At 43.4% G+C, this 23,504-nt stretch overlaps 1 protein-coding gene across 3 annotated transcripts in view; it reads left to right on the top strand.

Moving 5' to 3' along the window:
• The first annotated feature begins 703 nt into the window (after positions 1–703).
• The window catches only part of LOC106588322 (atrial natriuretic peptide receptor 1), a 112,095-nt gene continuing 89,294 nt past the window's right edge, over positions 704–23,504 (top strand). The window contains exons 1-3 of one of the 3 annotated variants that reach the window (XM_014177183.3): positions 704–980; positions 2,284–2,398; positions 5,188–5,970. In XM_014177183.3, the coding sequence (XP_014032658.1) occupies positions 5,202–5,970 (769 nt within the window). In that variant the 5' untranslated portion in view covers positions 704–980; positions 2,284–2,398; positions 5,188–5,201. Of the gene's footprint in view, positions 981–1,569; positions 2,399–5,151; positions 5,971–23,504 lie in introns of those variants that run through there. The other 2 variants (XM_014177184.3, XM_014177182.3) reach the window with 2 other exon arrangements.

The raw sequence follows: 23,504 nt of genomic DNA, 5'->3' as shown, positions 1-23,504 counted from the left end.
AAGAGAGGGAGTAAAGCAAAACATGAAGGAATTGTGGAGGTTTTTTTTGGTCCTATGTCTGTACGTTAGTGTGTACAATAGCTACATAAGAGGCTTCTGGGGTCATGATGTTTTATTTCTTTATTTAACCTTTATTTATCCTGAGGTATTCTGTGGTCTTCCACCAGTTAATCGTGCGTGTGTGTGTGTGTGTGTGTGTGTGTGTGTGTGTGTGTGTGTGTGTGTGTGTGTGTGTGTGTGTGTAGGGGAGAGAGAAGCATGTGTATAATTGTCAGAACAGTGTGATGACTAATGACCTGAGTGCACAGGCCTAGTGGAAGAGGGAGGGAGGGAAGGGGGGGGGGGGGGGGGTGGATGAGTATGTGTGTGGGGGAGGAGGGTCTGTTGGGGGTGTTCGGAGATAATATCCAGGAAGAGGCACAGGGAAGAGAGGGAGTGCGCCACTGTGCCACATCCTGTTTTGGAAACCGTATCCTGTAACCTTATTGGAGTGCGGCTTGGGACGGTTGGGCCGAAGGATAAGGGGCTAGATGGGTGGACAGCAGTGGAGGAGGGTCGTACGTTACCCAAGGGAAACGCGTGTGGGGGTAAGAGGAGCGTGGTGACCTCACTCCTCTGTGGGAGGTAAAGGCAGCACACGTCCCGCGGGTGATTTATGAGCCGCCATGGCACTTGGCACCCTGCATACACACGTTCTTCCGCCGCCGTGCGTCCGGGAAGCCAACGAGCGCTTGTGTTTTCCCTTTATTGATCTGGAAGTTGTTTGTCAGCGAGCAGAGCACACTTGCAAGTGATGTAAGATCCAGGATAGGGCAAGGTGAAATTAAACAAAGTGCAGTGAAGACAAGAGAGGGGGAGAGGGACTAAGTGGCAATAAAAGCTTAATGGACGTACAAAAATAGCACACTAATTGAGAGGAAGAGGGGAAAAAAACGTGGAACAATGAAAAGGAAGAGGAGCATGTGATTAAAATGCAGGAGGTCAGTGTGGGTTGGGCAGAAATTCCGCTCTACCTTGGTTCACTCTTAAGAGCTTTTAGCCTAGCTTAGTGACAGTCGGTAGTAGGCAATTGTTCAATACATTTTGTTGATATGAGTCCATTTGAAGAAGTCACGAACAGTAGCCTACAATAGTATCCGGTCATAATAGGAGTGACTGGATCACCATATGCAATCACAGTTAACCTTACAATGCATATTTTGCAAAGGTCTAACTCAGCTGGCGTACTCAGATTGAGGAACAATGGTTCCAGATGTGCACATCGACCAAGCTCAACCAATCAAGCATTTATCTGGAAATCAGATCACCAGCCCTGATATCCAAACTATTACCTTACATGCATTTGGGAATACACACACACACACACGCACACAATGACGCATACATTTCCTTATGCACACACGCTCAAACATAATGTTTAGGTTCGTTTTGGCATAAATTAGCAGGCAATGACACAGCTCCCCATCCAACCATTCAGCACACATTTGTTGTTATTGATGACACATGGTAATGTAATGGTATATGCCTCCCCCTTCCCAACCCTGTGCACAAAAGCAAATATATCACACTGCCGCACACACACACTGGTTACCCTTGTGACCAGAGCTCCCCAGCGCTTGCGTATTCATCAGCGCGAGAGAGAGATCGATCCTTGTGTGCTGCTGTGTGATTGAGTTGAGTTCAATGTTGGCGATGTGCGGAGAGAGGAAACCGCTGCACGCACCTCAAAGAATGACAGCTCGGTTCATCGGTCGTCTTCGATTAACTTTGGATGTTTAGCTGATGTCGACTTTTTACTTTTTTCTTCAATGGAACCAACAAGGCGACTAGTAAAATCGCAGCCTTCACAGGAACAGCAAAACAATGTGTTGGAATTTAGTCTAAGAAGCAGTGGCTTCAGATTCTAAATAACGAACGTGATAGACATTAAGATATAAGTCAGTCGCCTGCTGCAGATATTCACCTAACTATTGTGTTATTAATGATCCCAAATATCAGCCAGAGCTAAGAGTACGTTTTCCTACAGCCTAGTGTTGCCCATTTAGCGCATAGCCTTGTCTACTTGGCAGACGCTCCTGGCATACATAGAGAGCTCTTATATAAACGGTTTCTGCGTTTAAAAAAACTAGTCAATTCAAGAAGACAACAGTTCAATTCTACAGTTCAACCTGAATTGAAGGAGTTAGGAGATCAATGATTTGCACTCTAGTGCGAGTGGTGCGCAACGAGATGTCTCTCTCATGAGGCGCAAAGTCTTTACAGCTTCGCATCTTCCATTGACAGGAGAGTTGCTGGGAGAGCCACCGGGAGACCATCAACCAAGAAACTCGATAGGCTGTCCAGAGACAATCTGTGGAAGAGATACACAAAATGGCGAGACATAACCATCGAAATTGAGGTAAAATGTACTTTTAATTAAATGTAGGCTAATCCTGTAAAGTTTAAAGCAATACTTGGCAGACCGCGGGGTTATTTTATTTTCCCCCCCAAGTTTTCTGCGCAAAAAATGCAAAAAATAAAAAGGTTTTATTTTTTATTTGTTTTTATTTGTTGGACATAAAAGACTATTTAAACACCAGCAAATCAGCTCCAAGTGATATTAATTTTGGTAATCCGCTCCAAAGTATACCCACGCATAATAGAGATATTCAGAAATAAGAAAGCTGATTGAGGATCTTTTTACTGGTGAATGTTTTATTTTTTATGACCATGTTTTTCTCTCTGCTTGCATTTTGTATTTATATTTTTATGTGTGTATTTTCTGTAATTCAGGGCTCATCTGTAAAATATACCCTGGTCTCAGTATGACTCCCTGATCAAATAAAGGTTAAATAAAAAATATATGCGATCATATACAAACGTAAGCAAAGTTTGAAATTATTACAGTGAGGGGAAAAAAGTATTTGATCCCCTGCTGATTTTGTACTTTGCCCACTGACAAAGAAATGATTAGTCTATAAGTTTAATGGTAGGTTTATTTGAACAGTGAGAGACAGAATAACAACAAAAACATCCAGAAAAACGCATGTCAAAAATGTTATTAAATGATTTGCATTTTAATGAGGGAAATAAGTATTTGACCCCTCTGCAAAACATGACTTAGTACTTGGTGGCAAAACCCTTGTTGGCAATCACAGAGGTCAGACGTTTCTTGTAGTTGGCCACCAGGTTTGCACACATCTCAGGAGGGGTTTTGTCCCACTCCTCTTTGCAGATCTTCTCCAAGTCATTAAGGTTTCAAGGCTGACGTTTAGCAACTCGAACCTTCAGCTCCCTCCACAGATTTTCTATGGGATTAAGGTCTGGAGACTGGCTAGGCCACTCCAGGACCTTAATGTGCTTCTTCTTGAGCCACTCCTTTGTTGCGTTGGCCGTGTGTTTTGGGTCATTGTCATGCTGGAATACCCATTCACGACCCATTTTCAATGCCCTGGCATTGAAAGATTTGACAGTACATGGCCCTGTCCATTGTCCCTTTGATGCAGTGAAGTTGTCCTGTACCCTTAGCAGAAAAACACTCCCAAAGCATAATGTTTCCACCTCCATGTTTGACGGTGGGGATGGTGTTCTTGGGGTCATAGGCAGCATTCCTCCTCCTCCAAACACGGCGAGTTGAGTTGATGCCAAAGAGCTCCATTTTGGTCTCATCTGACCACAACACTTTCACCCAGTTGTCCTCTGAATCATTCAGATGTTCATTGGCAAACTTCAGACGGGCATGTATATGTGCTGTCTTGAGCAGGGGGACCTTGCGGGCGCTGCAGGATTTCAGTCCTTCGCGGCGTAGTGTGTTACCAATTGTTTTCTTGGTGACTATGGTCCCAGCTGCCTTGAGATCATTGACAAGATCCTGTGTAGTTCTGGGCTGATTCCTCATCGTTCTCATGATCATTGCAACTCCACGAGGTGAGATCTTGCATGAAGCCCCAGGCCGAGGGAGATTGACAGTTCTTTTGTGTTTCTTCCATTTGTGAATAATCGCACCAACTGTTGTCACCTTCTCACCAAGCTGCTTGGCGATGGTCTTGTAGCCCATTCCAGCCTTGTGTAGGTCTACAATCTTGTCCCTGACATCCTTGGAGAGCTTTTTGGTCTTGGCTATGGTGGAGAGTTTGGAATCTGATTGATTGATTGCTTCTGTGGACAGGTGTCTTTTATACAGGTAACAAGCTGAGATTAGGAGCACTCCCTTTAAGAGTGTGCTCCTAATCTCAGCTTGTTACCTGTATAAAAGACACCTGGGAGCCAGAAATCTTTCTGATTGAGAGGGGGTCAAATACTTATTTCCCTCATTAAAATGCAAATCAATTTATAACATTTTTGACATGCGTTTTTCTGGATTTTTTTGTTGTTATTCTGTCTCTCACTGTTCAAATAAACCTACCATTAAAATTATAGACTGATCATTTCTTTGTCAGTGGGCAAACGTACAAAATCAGCAGGGGATCAAATACTTTTTTCCCTCACTGTATGTTTTGGTCAAATGTTATATCTGTTTGGGCTTCTTGCGGTCAATTTGCAGTCTACAAATTATTTGTAATTAAGTTCTGACTTCCTGACCATCTAAAAAATGATTGGCCCACGGCTGAATCTAGTTGATGATCCATGCAATAGGTAATTTGATAAAAACACTTGGAGTAGCCTATTTGTTTGCAAAGATGACGCACTTCGCTGACAGCTCGGTTAGTTTTGGCTTCACGCTCACAAATACATCACTGGTTGACTACGGGGTTATACTTTTTTTTTGTGTCTCAAGTAAGAAAGTAACTGTTATGCAATTACTAGATAAGATGTTCAAAGTGAAGTATACAGTGACAGATCTAGTAGCCATCCTCACTCACAACCAGTCAAATGCCAAACTTTATCATAGCATGTGTCTTATCCACACACACCAAATAAGTAGATTAGAACCTGTTAATATCATGATACTTCCCTTATTTTTTTCCCTTATTCTGTCAGTCTGCCATCCATCCAAATTCCACGATATTTGACATAGAATAAATTCAACACTACTTTGATAGTCTTATCTAGTGGTTATTCAAAATCCTACTGCAGAATTGACCAGAATCGAAGAATCATTCAAACCAGAAGGCCACAAATGCCTCTGGGGGTTGGGGCTGGTGTCATAATGTTGTAAATCATTACTAACAGGCCACCTCACGCACTCTGTGTGTTTGTTCCTGCCAGCCCCCCTGTGGTTGATGGTGATGCCTGAGCCCAACCCAGCAATGCAGAAGACGAGAACCTGGTGGTGGCAGGGCCGACTGGGAGTTTCTCTGCTGTTTTTGGTTTTCCCGCTCCTCAGGACCGAACCGCTCCAACTCGAACTGTCGTTCAATGGACTTTCGGAGCCCCAGAATGTAACACTGGCTGCTATCCTGCCTTTGCACAACACTGAATACCCGTGGGCCTGGCCTCGCGTGGGACCCGCTCTGATCAGAGCTCTGGAGCGAGTCAATGACGAACCCACCCTGCTGCCGGGCCACCGCCTCCGCATCGTCTACGACAGCAGCGAAAGCAAAGACGGAGTCTGCTCCGACTCAGTGGCGCCATTGGTGGCCGTGGACCTCAAGTTCTCCTACGACCCGTGGGCCTTCATCGGGCCTGGCTGCGACTACGCTTCGTCTCCTGTGGGCCGCTTCACCACCCACTGGGACGTTCCCATGGTGACGGCCGGGGCAGCGGCCATCGGCTTCAACATGTACACGTCCATCACCAACACGGGCCCCACACACAAGAAGCTGGGCGAGTTTGGGGTGCGCCTGCATCGCCATTTTGGCTGGCACAGGCACGCCATGCTCATGTTCAGCGACAACAAAGACGACGACCGGCCATACTACTTTACGGCAGAGGGGTTGTACACGCAGCTGCAGCTGGACAACATCACCACAGCAGACAAGGTCTTCAATGAGAAGACTGGACCGGTCCAGTATGATGACCTCATCAGTGACATAAGCCAGAGTGCCCGAGGTGAGCTCCCAGTCCAATCTCTGTCCATCTGACCTCTGTCCTTTTTCTACCTAAAGTCTTCTGGACACCCTCTGTCTTAATCTGGGTGACTGTTTAAGCCTTGTTCTCATCTTGATAACGTTTTTTTTTCTTCTTACAATTGCATACAGATGCATACATGTTGACATGGTTTTATCAAAAACCTGAGAAAATAGCTCCCAATCGGTCACAAACCCAGCTTACAGTAGATTTGCCTGAATGTCAATGTCCGCACATTAAAGCCATATGTGTAGAATGTGAAAATAAGTGGCCTGACCAATTGCTGTTTGGCTGTAATGGTAATTTGATTCCATTATTTCAGTAATCTGGAGAGAGCAGTCATTCCCAGTTGGTCCTTATTTCAAGACCACATGTGTATGCTGTTTTCATTTGCAACCACTCTTTTCATTCTCTTTTCACTAATTATCTCGACACGTGACGTCTCAATTACCAGATGTCGGACTAAGTGCACATGCGCAGTTTAAATCCAATAGATTGAATGATAATATATGAGCTGAAGTTTTATTGACCTAGTGAGTCAATAAACAGATGGACCTACAATGTTACCAAACGCGTATTAATGCATGGAACTGGCAGAGCGAGAAGGAAAAAAGTTGTTAACTTGCCACAATGTCAATTAACACATAACACATTAAGAGAGAGGAAAACGGACATCTGTTAACACGCATTTAACCGACAGCATGACAATGTAGGAAGAGGAAATAGAAATGGCTAAAAATCCATCATGGCGGACCTTACGGATCCAAGGCACATTGTTTCCTTGTGAGGAGAGGGACCTACGTACCGAATTTCACGACTTTAGGTCAAACAGGGTGAGGGGTGTGACCTTTTAAAGTTTGCATTTTCAATCTCTTGTCATAGCGCCACCATCTGGCCGATCGGCGTCATTTTGTAAATGCCGGATCTCCACACATCATTCACCCATCATTCACCCACCCGTCAAAATCGGGCCAGTGCTGTCTCAGATGTCACTTGTGACTAATGCACTAACGTACTAACATACTAACGGATGGAGACAAGTCCTCAGTCCCCTCCCCGATTTCAGCGTGGGGAACAATAAATCATGGCAGGTAAGAAGTGTAGAGGGAGTTAGAGAGAGTGAAAAAGAGCGGGTGTGCACAAGCAAAGCGATAGGTCTTTGAAAAATACAGTATATTGGAGGAAACAGGATAGTGAGAGAGATTGCAAATAGTAAGAAGACGTTGGACCGAGAGATGGCAAGTGTTAAAATATAATGGTGTTGAAAGGGTTAAAATATTGAATCATATAGTGTGGGAATAGAATAGTGCTCTCTGCTTTGTTGGGCTATGGATGAATCATAACGAGTCCACCCCTCCGCTTTAGCTCCGTGTGTGTCAGTGGTCCTATCCACATGGCAGCAGGGGAACACCCTGTGCACATTCTGACACCACAACCTACCACAATTCTTCCCATAAAGATATGATGTGTCTGGGACTGTGACTGCAGGTGTGAGGAGCCTCGCGGTTTCTTCTCAGACGTGCAGAAAGTTCAGCTGGCATCGCCTTGCTGCCGCCGAGACCATTAAAGGTGCCTCCACGGGCGCTAAAGTCTAGGAGAGGAGTAGAGGCGTCCAGGAAATGCTGACAGAACATGAACCTGAAAACTCTCTATCACACACACACACACACACACACACACACACACACACACACACACACACACACACTAAGTTGGGCACCTCCCCACCAAATAGCAATGGAAAGTTGCGGGAAACTTTAACAGAGGCAACTCCGCTTGGCATACAGCTAACCTTATTAAGTACTCGAGCGCTTCATTGTTATTTCAAATCTGTAACTAATTAAGTGCTCCCTGGCTAGCGCCCTTCACTGAACCGCCACCAAGCAATCAATATCTCCAATATGAAGTTTGAGACTACTGTTAATGGATGTTGCTTCGATTCGATAATTGGCTAGTTCAGGTGTTGACTTGTGCTGTCATTTGCATTTTCTCACACCATATAATTATTTCTTTTGGAATTAACCCAGAAAGTAACTGTCTCTAGTTGGGTGTAAAATCCATGTATTGATTGAAAGAAATGTGTCGATGGGGATGCTTGATTGGTGCTAGTTTAATTGTAATGGGGAATGTATTGTCTGTTTCCTTTGACACATGCAGACACATGCATTTCTGTTGCCAGTACTTTGTGGTTCCGTTACTTTTTCTTCTTAGCCTCGGGACACACTGAAGAAGGTACATGAAAGCGCACTGAATGATCAGAATTCATCATTATCCATAGATTTTAGTTTTGACTTCCTCTATTTGGTCATATACTAACATGGCCTCTTTCATTTTATTTGACTTGCTGCACAGACGTAAATGTGGAAATGTGATAATGTGGAAGTGTGGCTCGTAGTTTCTGAGACAGAGGACATTACGTGAACTTGAATGTTAGAATGTAGGTGGTATAACTGCCCTGTTGGGAACCACCTCGCACCGTGCCCAGCCCCAGCCAGTTTCCTGTATTCCACTCCCCCAGTTCCCACATGGGTACGACAACATTTTTTATTAAAAGTCCCAAACTTAAGCAAGAGGTCTAGCCAGTGGCCCCTCTTTGACTTTATAAGGGAAATGGCTCAGGACATTTCTGACACAAAGGTATTTCCTGCGAAACATCATTTGTCCTGACTTTTTGTTCTTCTTGGCCACTGTTTTATAGGGCTATTTTGGGTATCGGCCCCGTATGACCGCCATCTGAGTTTATTGACTGTGTCAAACAGTCGTTTGTCTCCCGAGCAACTGGGAATCAATTCACAGGCTAAGCTGACCAGGCTGGGGGCGGAGTGGTGGTGGGTGGGAGAGAGAATTAGAGGGAGAAGGAGAGAGAAGAGGGATGGCTGGCTCCTCGGCTTTATCCCAGTCCATTGTTGAGGGATGCTCAGTTCTCACATGATCTTCGCTGCACTCACCCTCCCTCACCAGGAGCCTAAACTTTTCGTTGTTGGTCAAAATAAGACCGTACCATCAGTGTCCTCTCAGAATCCCTCCACCAATCACCGCTTCAAGAGATTAGGAAACCAATGGGAACCACTCTTAATTGGTCAGAATCCACAGTTTAAAATGAATCATTCTTTCAATATGCTAGCCTTGTGGACAATATCCCAGTGTTGTTTTCCTGTTGTGTTTTTCCGGTTGTAGCCTGTCCAAGCCCCAGGGCCTCTGGAATGGTATAAGGCTGATGGTAAAAGGAAACAACGTCATTTGATGAAATGATTTGCAAGCAGCGCTCTATATCTGAGCCAGCAGTCCCATTAAGTCCCATTAAAAGGCAGAAAAATAAGCCTGGTTTCTCTGGCTCTTTGAGTTGCAGTGGAGGCAGAGAGCTCCCCTAATTCAAACAGCATGGAGACTTCCAGTGTGGAATTACTTAGTGGTGCTTTGGCTGTCTCATCCGTCGTGTTTACCCCCCCAGCGGCGTTTAGCAAATCACAGCTGGAGATTGTGTCGGTTTGTTAGACTGGAAGGCAAGAGAAGGGGATTGAGAGAGAGAGAGATTAAGAGCGATACTGTTAGAAAGACATTTAAACATAGAAATAGAGCCCAGCTAGCATATAATATTCTGAGAACCATATGTTTCTTAGAACTTGGTAAAAGCTTGGTTGTCCTATGTTTTTTTTTTTACATACAACCTTCACACATCTTTCTGGGAATGGTGGAGGATAGTTACTTGGCTTCGGAACATTCTCAACACATTTTAAAGAATTTGACAAAAATACATTATTTTCTTGGTATTTCATTACTTTAACAGAATGTTTCCTAAAAGTTCAAACATAGTGATATTTTAATTTCAATTTTGGTAATGTTCTAGGAACAATCTCCAACTGGTTTGACATTGAAAATGTTTTCAAATAGTTCAGAGAACGTTAAGAAACAATGTTCTTCTGTGAGAATTTCAGTACTTCAGCATAACGTTTCCTACAGGTTTCATCATGGTTCTATTTCAAGTAATGTTCTCAAATTGTTCCAAGAACATTAAGAACTTTCCAGAAAAAACAGAAAACTTGAACATTCGGAGAACATTATAAGAATGTTATTTAAAAGCATATGCATTCCCTTCTCAGCATCACACAACTCTTTCTTTCTTGTTAAGTGTGTCCAAGTGTGTTGGCTGCACCCACTAATTGGCCACACCTGATCTTAAGAAGATTATAGGTTGAAATCTCACTGATGCCATGTCACAGCAAAAAATAAATGTGCTTGCATGATTTAATTTCTAAGGAAATTAATTTCCATGTGTCCTATCTGTGCTTGGTGTAAAAAAAAAGAAGAAGTTCACCCAAAATGAGCAAGCAGTTAAAAAAAAAAAAGTCTTATTGAAATATTCAGTGAAAGTTTTAAGGAAGTTACAAAAAATAAAACTCCCATTTCCTTTCTCAGAGCATTAAGAAAACCTTACAGGAAAACTTTCAAGGAGCCAGAGAAAAACGTTCTCAGAACCTACCTGTAACGTAAAAGTAAATATCCCCAGAAAAGGCAAAATGTTCACTTCTGTTCTCAGAACCTTTTTTTTTTTAAATGCAGTTTTACCAGTCAGGAAACATATGGCTTTGTTCCCACAACCAATGTGAAACCAAAAACATACGTTTTCACAACTTGCAAGGAACTAAATGTGCTAGCTGGGAGAGCTTTTGTAACGCTGTTCCATCAGATGAGGCTGGTGGGAGGAGGTATAGGAGGACGGGCTCATTGTAATGGCTGAAATGGAATCAATGGAACGGAGTCCAACACGTTGTTTGATGTGTTTGGTACCATTCCATTGATTCCATTCCAGCCATTACAAGGAGCCGTCCTCCTATAGTTCCTCCCACCAGCCTCCTCTTTGTTCCATTATTACTTGTAATTGCCCTGGCAGCGTTCACCTGTCACAGTTATGCCGGTAAAGAGTATTTGGATCAGAACGTTAATTTACCGTAGAGTCATAGATCTCACCAGAAGGGGAGACAGAGTGTGCCAGAATGTGGCAGCTTGTCAAACACAGCCCGAGGGGCAATGAGAAAACAGTTTTGTCGTAACTTGCTCCCAGGGAAATATGCAAAGTATTTCTTTAATCACATTCCAAATGATTTAGTTCTGGCTGTTTATCTTCCCATCCAAGTAAAATGTTCAACCAATGGTAATAATTTACTTAAAATATTACCTGCCCTGGGACTATGCAAACAAAGTTGCAAAACAATCAGTTAAAAACATAGAAATGAGTGAGAAAAATAAAGACATAAAGAGACGTCGGAGGCTTGGCCAATGAGGGCTGTCTCGGAGCTAGAAAGAAAAAGACCAAGAGAGCCAAGACCGAGAACTGGAGAAACGCAAATGGAGTGTGAATGAAAGCACAGAGCTGCTTTGTAAACCTCAGCTTAGCTGGATTTGAGAGTTTACCCTTCAAGGTATTTGGATAGACGGCCCGTTTAAAAAAAAAAATTCTCCTCCTGATGTGCCAGGATGAAAGTTTGACGGAGAGGAGAATCCGCAAAGCATGGCTGAGCTGAGGAGATAGTTTCCATGGATACGGGCAGCATCTGCGCCGGAGCGCAGGAACAGGTGGGCGTGACAGGAGCTATCACCTGCCCTCCTGTGTGGTATATTTTCCTCTGGCGCACATTGGAACTGTCAGTGTGACCACCAGATTGTTGGTCTCTCCTATTCCCTCTCTCCCTCTTTCACGTGCTCTCAAACATACAGAAACACTCACAGTCTGTCTCTCTCTCACACACCACATTCAAATACATACAAGTGGCAGAGTATGATTCAATCTTCTGTAAATCACACAATAACCATATGTTCGAATTCATGTCATATTAAATCAAAGTTTATTTTGTCACGTGCGCCGAATACAACAGGTGTAGACCTTAAAGTGAAATGCTTACTTACTGTGTACGTATGTGCATCTGACAGGGTACATTTAATGCATGTGGACTAATGATGTGCAGACGTCTAATACTCCCAGATACACAGCAGCCACACATCTGAATGTAAATCAAATGCGCAGGCTAAGTTTTTTTACCTAAGCATCTAACTGACATCACTGGACTCATGAGAAAAAAAGGCATGCAATTGCTATAGACAATTAACAAGACAGGACTTCGAGAACTGACATATACAGTGCATTTGGGAAAAGTATTCAGACCCCTTCACTTTTTCCATATTTTGTTACGTTACAGCCTTATTGTAAAATGTATTAAATTAAGGTTTTTCCTTATCAATTTACACACAATACCCCTTAATGACAAAGCAAAAACAGCTTTTTAGACATTTTAGCAAGTTTATTAAACATAAATACTGAAATACCTTAGTTACATAAGTATTCAGACCATTTGCTTTGAGACTTTACATTTTGCTCAGGCGCATCATGTTTCCATTGATCATCCTTGAGATGTTTCTACAACTTGATTGAAGTGCACCTGTGGTAAATTCAATTGATTGTACATGATTTAGAAAGGCACACACCTATCTATATAAGGTCCCACAGTTGACAGTGCATGTCAGAGCAAAAACCAAGCCATGAGGTCGAAGGAATTGTCCGTAGAGCTCCGAGACAGGATTGTGTTGAGGCACAGATCTGGGAAAGGGTACCAAAAAATGTCTGCAGCATTGAAGGTCCCCAAGAACACAGTGGCCTCCATCATTCTTAAATGGAAGAAGTTTGGAACCACCATGACTCTTCCTAGAGCTGGCCGTCTGGCCAAACTGAGCAATCGGGGGGGGAAGGGCCTTGGTCTGGGAGGTGAGCAAGAACCCGATGGGCACTCTGACAGAGCTCCAGAGTTCTTCTGTGGAGATGGGAGAACCTTCCAGAAGTACAACCATCTCTGCAGCACTCCACCAATCAGGCCTTTATGGTAGAGTGGCCAGATGGAAGCCACTCCTCAGTAAAAGGCACATGACACCTAAAGGACTCTCAGACAATGAGAAACAAGATTCTCTGGTCTGATGAAACCAAGATTGAACTCTTTGACCTGAATGCCAAGCGTCACGTCTGGAGGAAACATGGCACCATCTCTACGGTGAAGCATGGTGGTGGCAGCATCATGCTGGGGGGACTGGGAGACTAGTCAGATTCGAGGGAAAGATGAACGGAGTGAAGTACAGAGATCATTGATGAAAACCTACTCCAGAGAACTCAGGAGCTCAGACTGCGGCGAAGGTTCACCTTCCAACAGGACAACGACCCTAAGCACACATCCAAGACAACGCAGGAGTGGCTTCGGGACAAGTCTCTGAATGTCCTTGACTTGAACACGATCTAACATTTTTGGAGAGACCAGAAAATAGCTGTGCAGTGGCGCTCCCAATCCAACCTGACAGAGCTTGATAGAATCTGCAGAGAAGAATGGAAGAAATTCCCCAAATACAGGTGCGCCCAGCTTGTGGCGTCATACCCAAGAAGACTGTAGGCTGTAATCACTGCCAAAGGTGCTTATGTTAATGTGATATTTCATTTTTTTTCTTTATATACATTTGCAGAAATTTCTTATTTTTGCTTGTACTTATTTTTGCTTTGTACTTATGAGGTATTGTTTGTAGATTGATGAGGGAAATTTATTTAATCAATTTTAGAATAAGGCTGTAATGTAACAAAGTGGAAAATCAAGGGGTCTGAATACTTTCAGAATGCACTGTATTTACTTTTTTTCAACTTGCCTGGATTTGATTCACATGATTACATTTGAACTACAAATTGGATGCGCAAGCAAGGGCATCGCTAGAAGTGTTGTCACGTAAATTAAATAATGTCAAATAAAGCAACTATTCCCATTCATTATGCTATGTGAAATTTTATCAACGCATCTGATTCTGTGGAATTGTTTATCTGCCACTATCTCACAACTGTTTGATGTCAATAGAATGGATACAAGTTTTGGAGTGAATATGCTCCCTGTCATCATTGCAAATTACTTGATGAACAGAGGTTTATCATTGGTTGAGTTGTCATATCAACTGAAAAGGTAACCCAATGCCTTGTGCACTGGGGCAAAATGATACGATATCGGTCCACTTCTCTGAATTGGTGTGAATTACTTTCACACCAGCTGCGAATCTAACACCTTTTTGTATTGGCAAACTAGGTTGCCTTTTCTTTCTTCTCATTTTGTCATAAAAATCCTATCACACCTGTTCAAACAAAACAAACAACCCCTTTCAAATTATCCAGGTTTGACAGATATCCACCTTAAATGGTCCATGGAAGTCAGTATGGGTATGAAGTACAGTTGACCGGACATGGCTGAACACACATAGGGCTGTTACGGTGACCGCATTACCGCCACCTGCGGTCACAAGTTATGAAGACTGTCAAATTCCACGTGACTTTTTAGTTACGGTAATTAGGCTTCTCCAAGCTCTGATGCTGCTTATGGTCATTAGTAGCCTACCAAGCTTGCTAACTGCCTGATATTATTCATTCTATTGTCCCTCTAATCACTCTGACATCAATGCAAATGTAATCGAAAATCTAATTAAACACTCCATGTGAGCCCATGAGCTCATGTTGCGCAACATTCCTATAGGTTATGCAATTGTGTGAGAAAACAGAGTGATGGCCTCTGTTAAAAAGAGGAGGATCCCATCAGCCTAATTGGCATACATACGTAGCGCGTGTTTGAAGTTTGGGGTAGATTATTTTCACCATAAAAATGCACCTTTATGATAAAAGCATTACATGCATAATCGCATTTGCGACTAATGGTACATTCGCGCCAATAGCCTACTGCCGTGTGCGCATTGCTGTGCTTATAATGTGAAGATGTAGCCTAATAGTTGATCAACATTTTAAGCTAAACGTTCTGATCTGTTGCGTCAGCCTCATTACGTAAAAAGGTTTTTTGATGCTAGTTGTTGTAGTAAATTGGGCATCTATCACATCCCACAACTGTGCCAGACTACGTTTGGAATATTTAGTTCTCATACAGAATATGTCAACTTTTCAACTATGGGGGATAGTAGGTTGACAGGCTAGTGGTTTTGCTGTTTGGTAGGCCTACTCATCTTGTTGACTGACTAAAAGTAAATGTGGACAGTTCTTCCAATACCTTCAATATTTGCCTCGAAATTGGATAAGGACGTGCGCAGTTCCGTCCAGGATGTGTCCGTTTTCACTTGTAGCCTGTGAGAAAGACCCGATCACGTGATGGAGAGCCACGTGAGTGAGGGGTGCAAACAGCACGCAGGTAGAAGGTAATTATTATCATTATTATATTCAGCCCAAAGGCACAACAGCCACTGGCCGAAAAAGGCATGGATTTTTTTAGGGGGCATTACGGCCACAGAAAGGGGATGCCGTCGGGAAATTCGAGGCATTACCAAGTGCTTGTCAAATTGTGAATGAGAGACTGATGAAGTATGTGCAGCCTGTCCAAAAAATAAGAGCTTGTGCCTTTCATGCAACTTTTTTCAAATCATTAGAGTCACATCATGCAGCCTTAGAATGTATTGAAAATCAAAACATATAGCCCAACATTTGTATCATGACTAAAGTTACATAAATAACACAAAATTAAGCATATAGGAGTACCTGTTTTGTTGTTAAGCGCTCAACACAGAATAGCCGCATGTGCGCACTCCCTCAAATCGTTGGGGGAAAATATCCTTTCTATTTTATTCAATTGTATTCTTCATACTACAAAATAATGCCACAGAATTCTAAGCAAATCTTGTCTGCTAAATGGAACTAGTGTAGCCCACAGCCATATGGCATAGCCAGATCAGTACCTAACATAAGGACAACTCAGAGTATGTTATTCTGTTCTTCTGAAATAGACTACATTTTCTTCATGTTTCTTTAGACCTGTCTAAAATAAATAATGGATTTATTGTGAAGGTGTAGGCTATATTAAATTGATTTATTAGACTTTCTAAAATGCTGATGTTCCAAAGGTCTGCATCAGTGGCTTGTAGGATATGTGTGGAAGCCAGGAGATGCTAAATGTGTTTATGTTAACTAACGGTCAATTACCGTGAGACCGGAAGTTATTTGCTTGACAGTCACTGGCTGATGAACTTCTGTGACCACCACAGCCCTAAACACACCCTGAATCTAACATGACCTCCAATTGAACCAGGTGTGAAAGCCAACTTAGATGGGCAGTTTGAGGAGACATAGTTGAAGAGGAATCCACCTGATGGGGTCAGTGTTTAGGCACTCAGACAGGACGATGCACCTGGACACAGGCGCTACGCAACAGATGGAGCGTGTTGTTTGGCTGAAGGACCACTGAAGCGCGGCTCCGGGGATGACGCCTCGCTAAATGGCACAGCACACACACACAGAGGAGCGATGGGTCTAACCCTACCTGATTTATAACGGCTGATACAGTACAGAATGACATGGGTAGAAAGATTGCTGGTCCGATTAGCCTGGCAAACGCTCCTGCCATTTTTGTGGGCTTTAATAAAGGGGACAATCTGTTGCCCCTGGAGATGTGAGGCATTGCTTCTGTTTTCCGTATGCAAGGCCCGCCACCGCTCGTCATCAACGTGCTGGACGTAGTGTGTAAACAAGATGGGCCTGCTGCTGAATTTCTTTCACCACCTAGAATCTAACTCTGCCTGAGATGCTTCCTCGACACAAGAAAAATGGATTTGACGGAATGGAAATGTTACACTGAGCTAAACATTTTAACGATGTCGGAGAGCTTAATCAACCTGCTAATATTCCCTGGCAAGAAGCAAATATAAAATGACTTACTAACACAACGTCAGTCCTTGTTCACCTTCACCCCTAGAAGAGATTTATTATGTACATCGAGCCAGGTACAGTTTTGTGATTGTAAATTATTTAGGCAGGGTACTTTGCAGTATGCAAAGATAATGCATCTTAAATCATGCAAATCCCTGTATATAAGATTGATAGTAGCTTTGACCCAGCCTTCCTCTTCGAAGAGCGAATGTGAGATTATTCAAGATAAGATAAGTAGACATTTAGATTGCGAGGTTTTATATCCTAGTCGATGTATTGATTGGTTACAGAATACTTAGGGCACTTTGCATTTCACTTATGTGAAACAAAAGAATCTTACCAATACAAATCCATGTATATAGGATAGTGATTAAGATTGGCAGGTTTAATACTGATATAAAATCCAGCTTTTTAGACACTTTTCAATGTATTGTTAATAGTCTGTTTGACATGTGGCTTTCATTAACCAGAAATGGCCCTACAGATCTGGCAACCCTCACCCATCCCAACCCTCATTAATCCTCTCCACGGGGCAGCCACAAATCAACACTGACAGATGACACTCAGAGGACATCCCCACCCCATCTACATCATCTACATCTACCCAGAGAGGACAGGAGAGGGAACGGGAGAGGGGCGAGATGGAAAGCGAGATCATATGAGAGACGGAGAAAAGTGGCACGAGAGGGAAAGGAAAAAGAAAGAGAGAGACAGGCAAAGAGAGAGAGGGATGGAAGAGAGAAATGCAAGAGAAAGAGGAGATAGACGACCGCGTATAAGTAATGAGAGTGATTATAAAGAAAGAGAGGAGAAGGAAGGAGAGATAGAGACAGAATGTGTGTGAGAAATGGAGCAGATCGTCCTCCAGTAATGAAGTCGTCTCCCAGCTCCTCAGTCTTAAGTCCCTCATCCTGTCTAATTTACGCTTGCCGCATCACGACCACATCCAGCAGAATAATTTAATCAGGCAGGATTTGTTTAGAATAATGACTCTTTCTTGGATGCTTTATATTTAGCATTAGCGCATAGGTTGTTTCAGGATAGGGAATTGCTTGTGGCAGTTGAGGTATTGTTTTTGTCCACATACAGTTGAAGTCGGAAGTTTACATACACCTTAGCCAAATACATTTAAACTCAGTTTTTTACAATCTCTGACATTTAATCCTAGTAAAAAGTCCCTGTCTTAGGTCAGTTAGGATCACCACTTTATTTTAAGAATGTGAAACGTCAGAATAATAGTAGAGAGAATGATTTATTTCAGCTTTTATTTCTTTCATTACATTCCCAGTGGGTCAGAAGTTTACATACACTCAATTAGTATTTGGTAGCATTGCCTTTAAATTGTTTAACTTGGGTCAAACGTTTCGGGTAGCCTTCCACAAGCTTCTCACAATAAGTTGGGTGAATTTTGGCCCATTCCCCCTGACAGAGCTGGTGTAACTGAGTCAGGTTTGTAGGCCTCCTTGCTCGCACACGCTTTTTCAGTTCCGCCCACACATTTTCTATAGGATTGAGGTCAGGGCTTTGTGATGGCCAGTCCAATACCTTGACTTTGTTGTACCCCACACACCAGCTCATGGCTGGGGTGTGTGGGGTACTTGATGAAGTTACGTTCCTTCCTCAGGCACCTTTTCAAGTATATGTCCTGGATGGGTGGTAGCACGGTACCAGTGATGTACTGGGCCGTCTTCACTACCCGCTGGAGGGTCTTGCGGTCATAGATGGGGAAATTTCCATACCAGGACATGACTGGTCAGGATGCTCTCGATGGTGCAATGGTTGAATTTGGAGAGGCACCGGGGCGGCATGTCGAATTTCTTCAGCCGCCTGAGGAAGTAGAGATGCTGTTGCGCCCTGTTAATAAGAGTGTAGGTTTGGTTGGTCCATGACAAGTCCTCGGTGAAGTGGACTCCAAAGAACTCTCTCTACTCCTTTGTCTTGCTGATGTTGAGGGATAGGTTGTTGCCATAACATCACAATGCCAGTTCACTTACCTTCTCCCTATTGTCCGACTCGTCGTTGTTTGTTATCAGGCCTAGAACCGTGGTGTCGTCAGCAAACTTGATGATGGAGTTGGTGTCGTGCAAAGCCATGCAGTTGTGGGTGAACAGGGAGTACAGCAGAGGACTGAGGACACACCCCTGGGGGGGCCCTGTGTTAAGAGGCAGTGTGGAGGAGGTGTTGTTGCCAATCCTCACAGCATGTGGTCTGCCCGTCAGGAAGTCCAGGATCCAGTTGCAGAGGGTGGTGTCCAGACCCAGGACTTTGAGCTTGATGTCAAGCTTGGAGGTAACAATAGTGTTGAATCCTGAACTGTAGTTAATGAACAGCATTCTCGCATACAGTGCCTTCAGAAAGTATTCACACCCCTTGACTTGTTCTACATTTTGTTGTGTTGCAGCATGAATTAAACATTTATTAAATGTAGATTTTGTCACTGGCCTACACACAATACCCCATAATGTCAAAGTGGAATTATGTTTTTAGACATTTTTACTAATTCATTAGAAATGAAAAGCTGAAATGTCTTGAGGTTTTCCAATGCCTCTCAATGAAGGGCCCCTATTAGTAGATGGGTAAAAAAACTGACATTAATTATCCCTTTGAGCATGGTGAAGTTATTAATTACACTTTGGATGGTGTATCAATACACCTAGTCACTACAAAGATACAAGGAAACTTCCTAACTCAGTTGGCGGAGAGGATGGAAACCGCTAAAATGCATTAAATAAATAGGAGAAAACTGAGGATGGATTAACAACATTGTAGTTACTCCACAATACTAACCTAATTGACAGAGTAAACAGAAGGAAGCCTGTGCAGAATAAACAAATTCCAAAACATACATATTGTTTGTGTTAATGCACTGAACTAAAACTGCTAAAAAAATGTGGCAAAGAAATTAACTTTATGTACTAAATACAAAGTGTTATGTTTGGGGCAAATCTAATACAACACATCACTGAGTACCACTCTCCATATTTTGGTGGTGGCTGCATCATGTTATGGGTATGCTTGTCATTGGCAAGGACTAAGGAGTTCTTTATGATAAAAAAGAAACAGAATAGAGCTAAGCACAGGCAAAATCCAAGAGCAAAACCTGTTTTAGTCTGGTTTCCAACAGACACTGGGAGACATTTGCCTTTCATCAGGTCAATAACCTAAAACACAAGGCCAAATATACACTGTAGTTGCTTACCAAGATGAATAATGAACTTGACAGAGCTTGAAGAATAAAAACTAAGAGTAATTTAAATATTGTACAGTCCAGGTGTGCAATGCTCTTAGAGACTTACCCAGAAAGACTCAGAGGTAATATCTGCCAAAGGTGATTCCAACATTTACTGACTCAAGAGGTTGAATACTTATCTAATGAAGATATATTAGTATTTTTCAATAATTCTTTATTTTTCTTCCACTTTGACAGAGTTTTTGTAGATTGTTAACAAAGAAATTACAATGAAATCCATTTTAATCTTGTAACGTCTGCGTCCAACTCACACTCCCAAACACTTAGATTCCTGGAACGCAGCCCACTTTCCAGCTCACTCTCCAGATCCCAATCACTGGAATTCTAATCACCTGTTCACACCCCTGCATGTCATCATCCCACACTATTTACATTTACATTACATTTAAGTCATTTAGCAGACGCTCTTATCCAGAGCGACTTACAAATTGGTGGATTCACCTTATGATATCCAGTGGAACAACCACTTTAGTGCATCTAAATCTTTTAACCTCTATGGGCTAGGCGGGACGAATTCGTCCCACCTACGTAACAGCCAGTCTAATCCAGTGGCGCGATTTTTGAATCGTTTGAAATACTATTACTTCAATTTCTCAAACATATGACTATTTTACAGCTATTTAAAGACAAGACTCTCGTTTATCTAACCACACTGTCCGATTTCAAAAAGGCTTTACAACGAAGGCAAAACATTAGATTATGTCAGGAGAGTGCCCAGCCAGAAATAATCAGACACCCATTTTTCAAGCTAGCATACAATGTCACATAAACCCAAAGCCACAGCTAAATGCAGCACTAACCTTTTATGATCTTCATCAGATGACACACCTAGGACATTATGTTATACAATACATGCATGTCTGTTCAATCAAGTTCATATTTATATAAAAAAAACAGCTTTTTACATTAGCATGTGACGTTCAGAACTAGCATACCCCCCGCAAACTTCCGGTGAATTTACTAACAATTTTACTAAATTACTCACGATAAACGTTCACAAAAAGCATAACAATTATTTTAAGAATTATAGATACATTACTCCTCTATGCACTCGATATGTCCGATTTTAAAATAGCTTTTCGGATGAAGCACATTTTGCAATATTCTAAGTACATAGCCCAGCCATCAAGGGCTAGTTATTTAGACACCCAGCACGTTTAGCCTTCACCAATATCAGATTTACTATTATAAAAGTTTGATTACCTTTTGTTGTCTTCGTCAGAATGCACTCCCAGGACTTCTACTTCAATAACAAATGTAGGTTTGGTCCCAAATAATCCATCTTTATATCCAAATAGCGTCGTTTTGTTCGTGCGTTCTAGACACTATCAGAATGGTAATCCACGGTCGTGCGCATGGCGCAGAACGTGACAAAAAATGTCTAAATATTCCATTACCGTACTTCGAAGCATGTCAACCGCTGTTTAAAATCAATTTTTATGCAATTTATCTCGTAGAAAAGCGATAATATTCCGACCGGGAATCTGCAATAAGCTAAACAGCCTAATGAATATACTCCACGGGGGCTAATCGCGCACGCGCCTCATTCAATGGTCCTCTGATCGGCCACTTGGATAAAGTGATAATCTGTTTCAGCCTGAGGCTGCCTCGTCATCCTTCAGGATTTTCCCGGCTTCTGAGAGCCTATTGGAGCCCTGGGAATTGTCACGTTACAGCTAAGATCCTTACTCTTCAATAAACAGATGCAAGACGCACGACTCCTTGTCAGACAGGCCACTTCCTGCATGAAACCTTGTCAGGTTTTTGCCTGCCATAGGAGTTCTGTTATACTCACAGACACCATTCAAACAGTTTTAGAAACTTTAGGGTGTTTTCTATCCAAACCTGAACAATAATATGCATATTCTACCTTCTGAGTTGGTGTAGGAGGCAGTTAAAAATGGGCACATATTTTTTCCAAAATTCTCAATACTGCCCCCTAGCCCAAACAGGTTAAGGGGGGGGGGGGGGGGTAGAAGGATTACTTTATCCTATCCTAGGTATTCCTTAAAGAGGTGGGGTTTCAGGTGTCTCCGGAAGGTGGTGATTGACTGCGCTGTCCTGGCGTCGTGAGGGAGCTTGTTCCACCATTGGGGTGCCAGAGCAGCGAACAGTTTTGACTGGGCTGAGCGGGAACTGTGCTTCCTCAGAGGTAGGGAGGCGAGCAGGCCAGAGGTGGATGAACGCAGTGCCCTTGTTTGGGTGTAGGGCCTGATCAGAGCCTGAAGGTACGGAGGTGCCGTTCCCCTCACAGCTCCGTAGGCAAGCACCATGGTCTTGTAGCGGATGCGAGCTTCAACAGGAAGCCAGTGGAGAGAGCGGAGGAGCGGGGTGACGTGAGAGAACTTGGGAAGGTTGAACACCAGACGGGCTGCGGTGTTCTGGATGAGTTGTAGGGGTTTAATGGCACAGGCAGGGAGCCCAGCCAACAGCGAGTTGCAGTAATCCAGACGGGAGATGACAAGTGCCTGGATTAGGACCTGCGCCGCTTCCTGTGTGAGGCAGGGTCGTACTCTGCGAATGTTGTAGAGCATGAACCTACAGGATCGGGTCACCGCCTTGATGTTAGTAGAGAACGACAGGGTGTTGTCCAGGATCACGCCAAGGTTCTTAGCACTCTGGGAGGAGGACACAATGGAGTTGTCAACCGTGATGGCGAGATCATGGAACGGGCAGTCCTTCCCCGGGAGGAAGAGCAGCTCCGTCTTGCCGAGGTTCAGCTTGAGGTGGTGATCCGTCATCCACACTGATATGTCTGCCAGACATGCAGAGATGCGATTCGCCACCTGGTTATCAGAAGGGGGAAAGGAGAAGATGAATTGTGTGTCGTCTGCATAGCAATGATAGGAGAGACCATGTGAGGATATGACAGAGCCAAGTGACTTGGTGTATAGCGAGAATAGGAGAGGGCCTAGAACAGAGCCCTGGGGGACACCAGTGGTGAGAGCACGTGGTGCGGAGACAGATTCTCGCCACGCCACCTGGTAGGAGCGACCTGTCAGGTAGGACGCAATCCAAGCGTGGGCCGCGCCGGAGATGCCCAACTCGGAGAGGGTGGAGAGGAGGATCTGATGGTTCACCGTATCAAAGGCAGCAGATAGGTCTAGGAGGATGAGAGTTAGCTTTAGCAGTGCGGAGAGCCTCCGTGACACAGAGAAGAGCAGTCTCAGTTGAATGACCAGCCTTGAAACCTGACTGATTTGGATCGAGAAGGTCATTCTGAGAGAGATAGCAGGAGAGCTGGCCAGAGCTGATTTAGTTCAGTTCCTTGCACCCCATCACTGTAAGGTATTGTTTGTTTTGAGACACACTTCTTTCGGAGCTCTATTTTTTCCCGTCCTTCACTCCTCCCGTGTATGATAGCTTTTGTCTGCCTCACTCACGACGCCTTTTGCCTATTCCCTGCCTGTACTGTTGCCATTTTGGACCTACTGTGTATGGCCTTCTGCCTGCCCCTGGACCCAGCTACCTGCCTCCTATGGTCCCTTCCAATAAACACATGCTGCGCTCTGCACTTAAAACCAGCTCTCTGTCTCCTATCGTGTTCATTACAGAATA

The sequence above is a fragment of the Salmo salar genome, chromosome 27 (genome assembly GCF_965601325.2).
Source record: "Salmo salar chromosome 27, fSalSal1, whole genome shotgun sequence".
NCBI classification, from domain to species: domain Eukaryota; kingdom Metazoa; phylum Chordata; class Actinopteri; order Salmoniformes; family Salmonidae; genus Salmo; species Salmo salar.
This window is presented reverse-complemented; position numbering and strand designations above follow the sequence as displayed.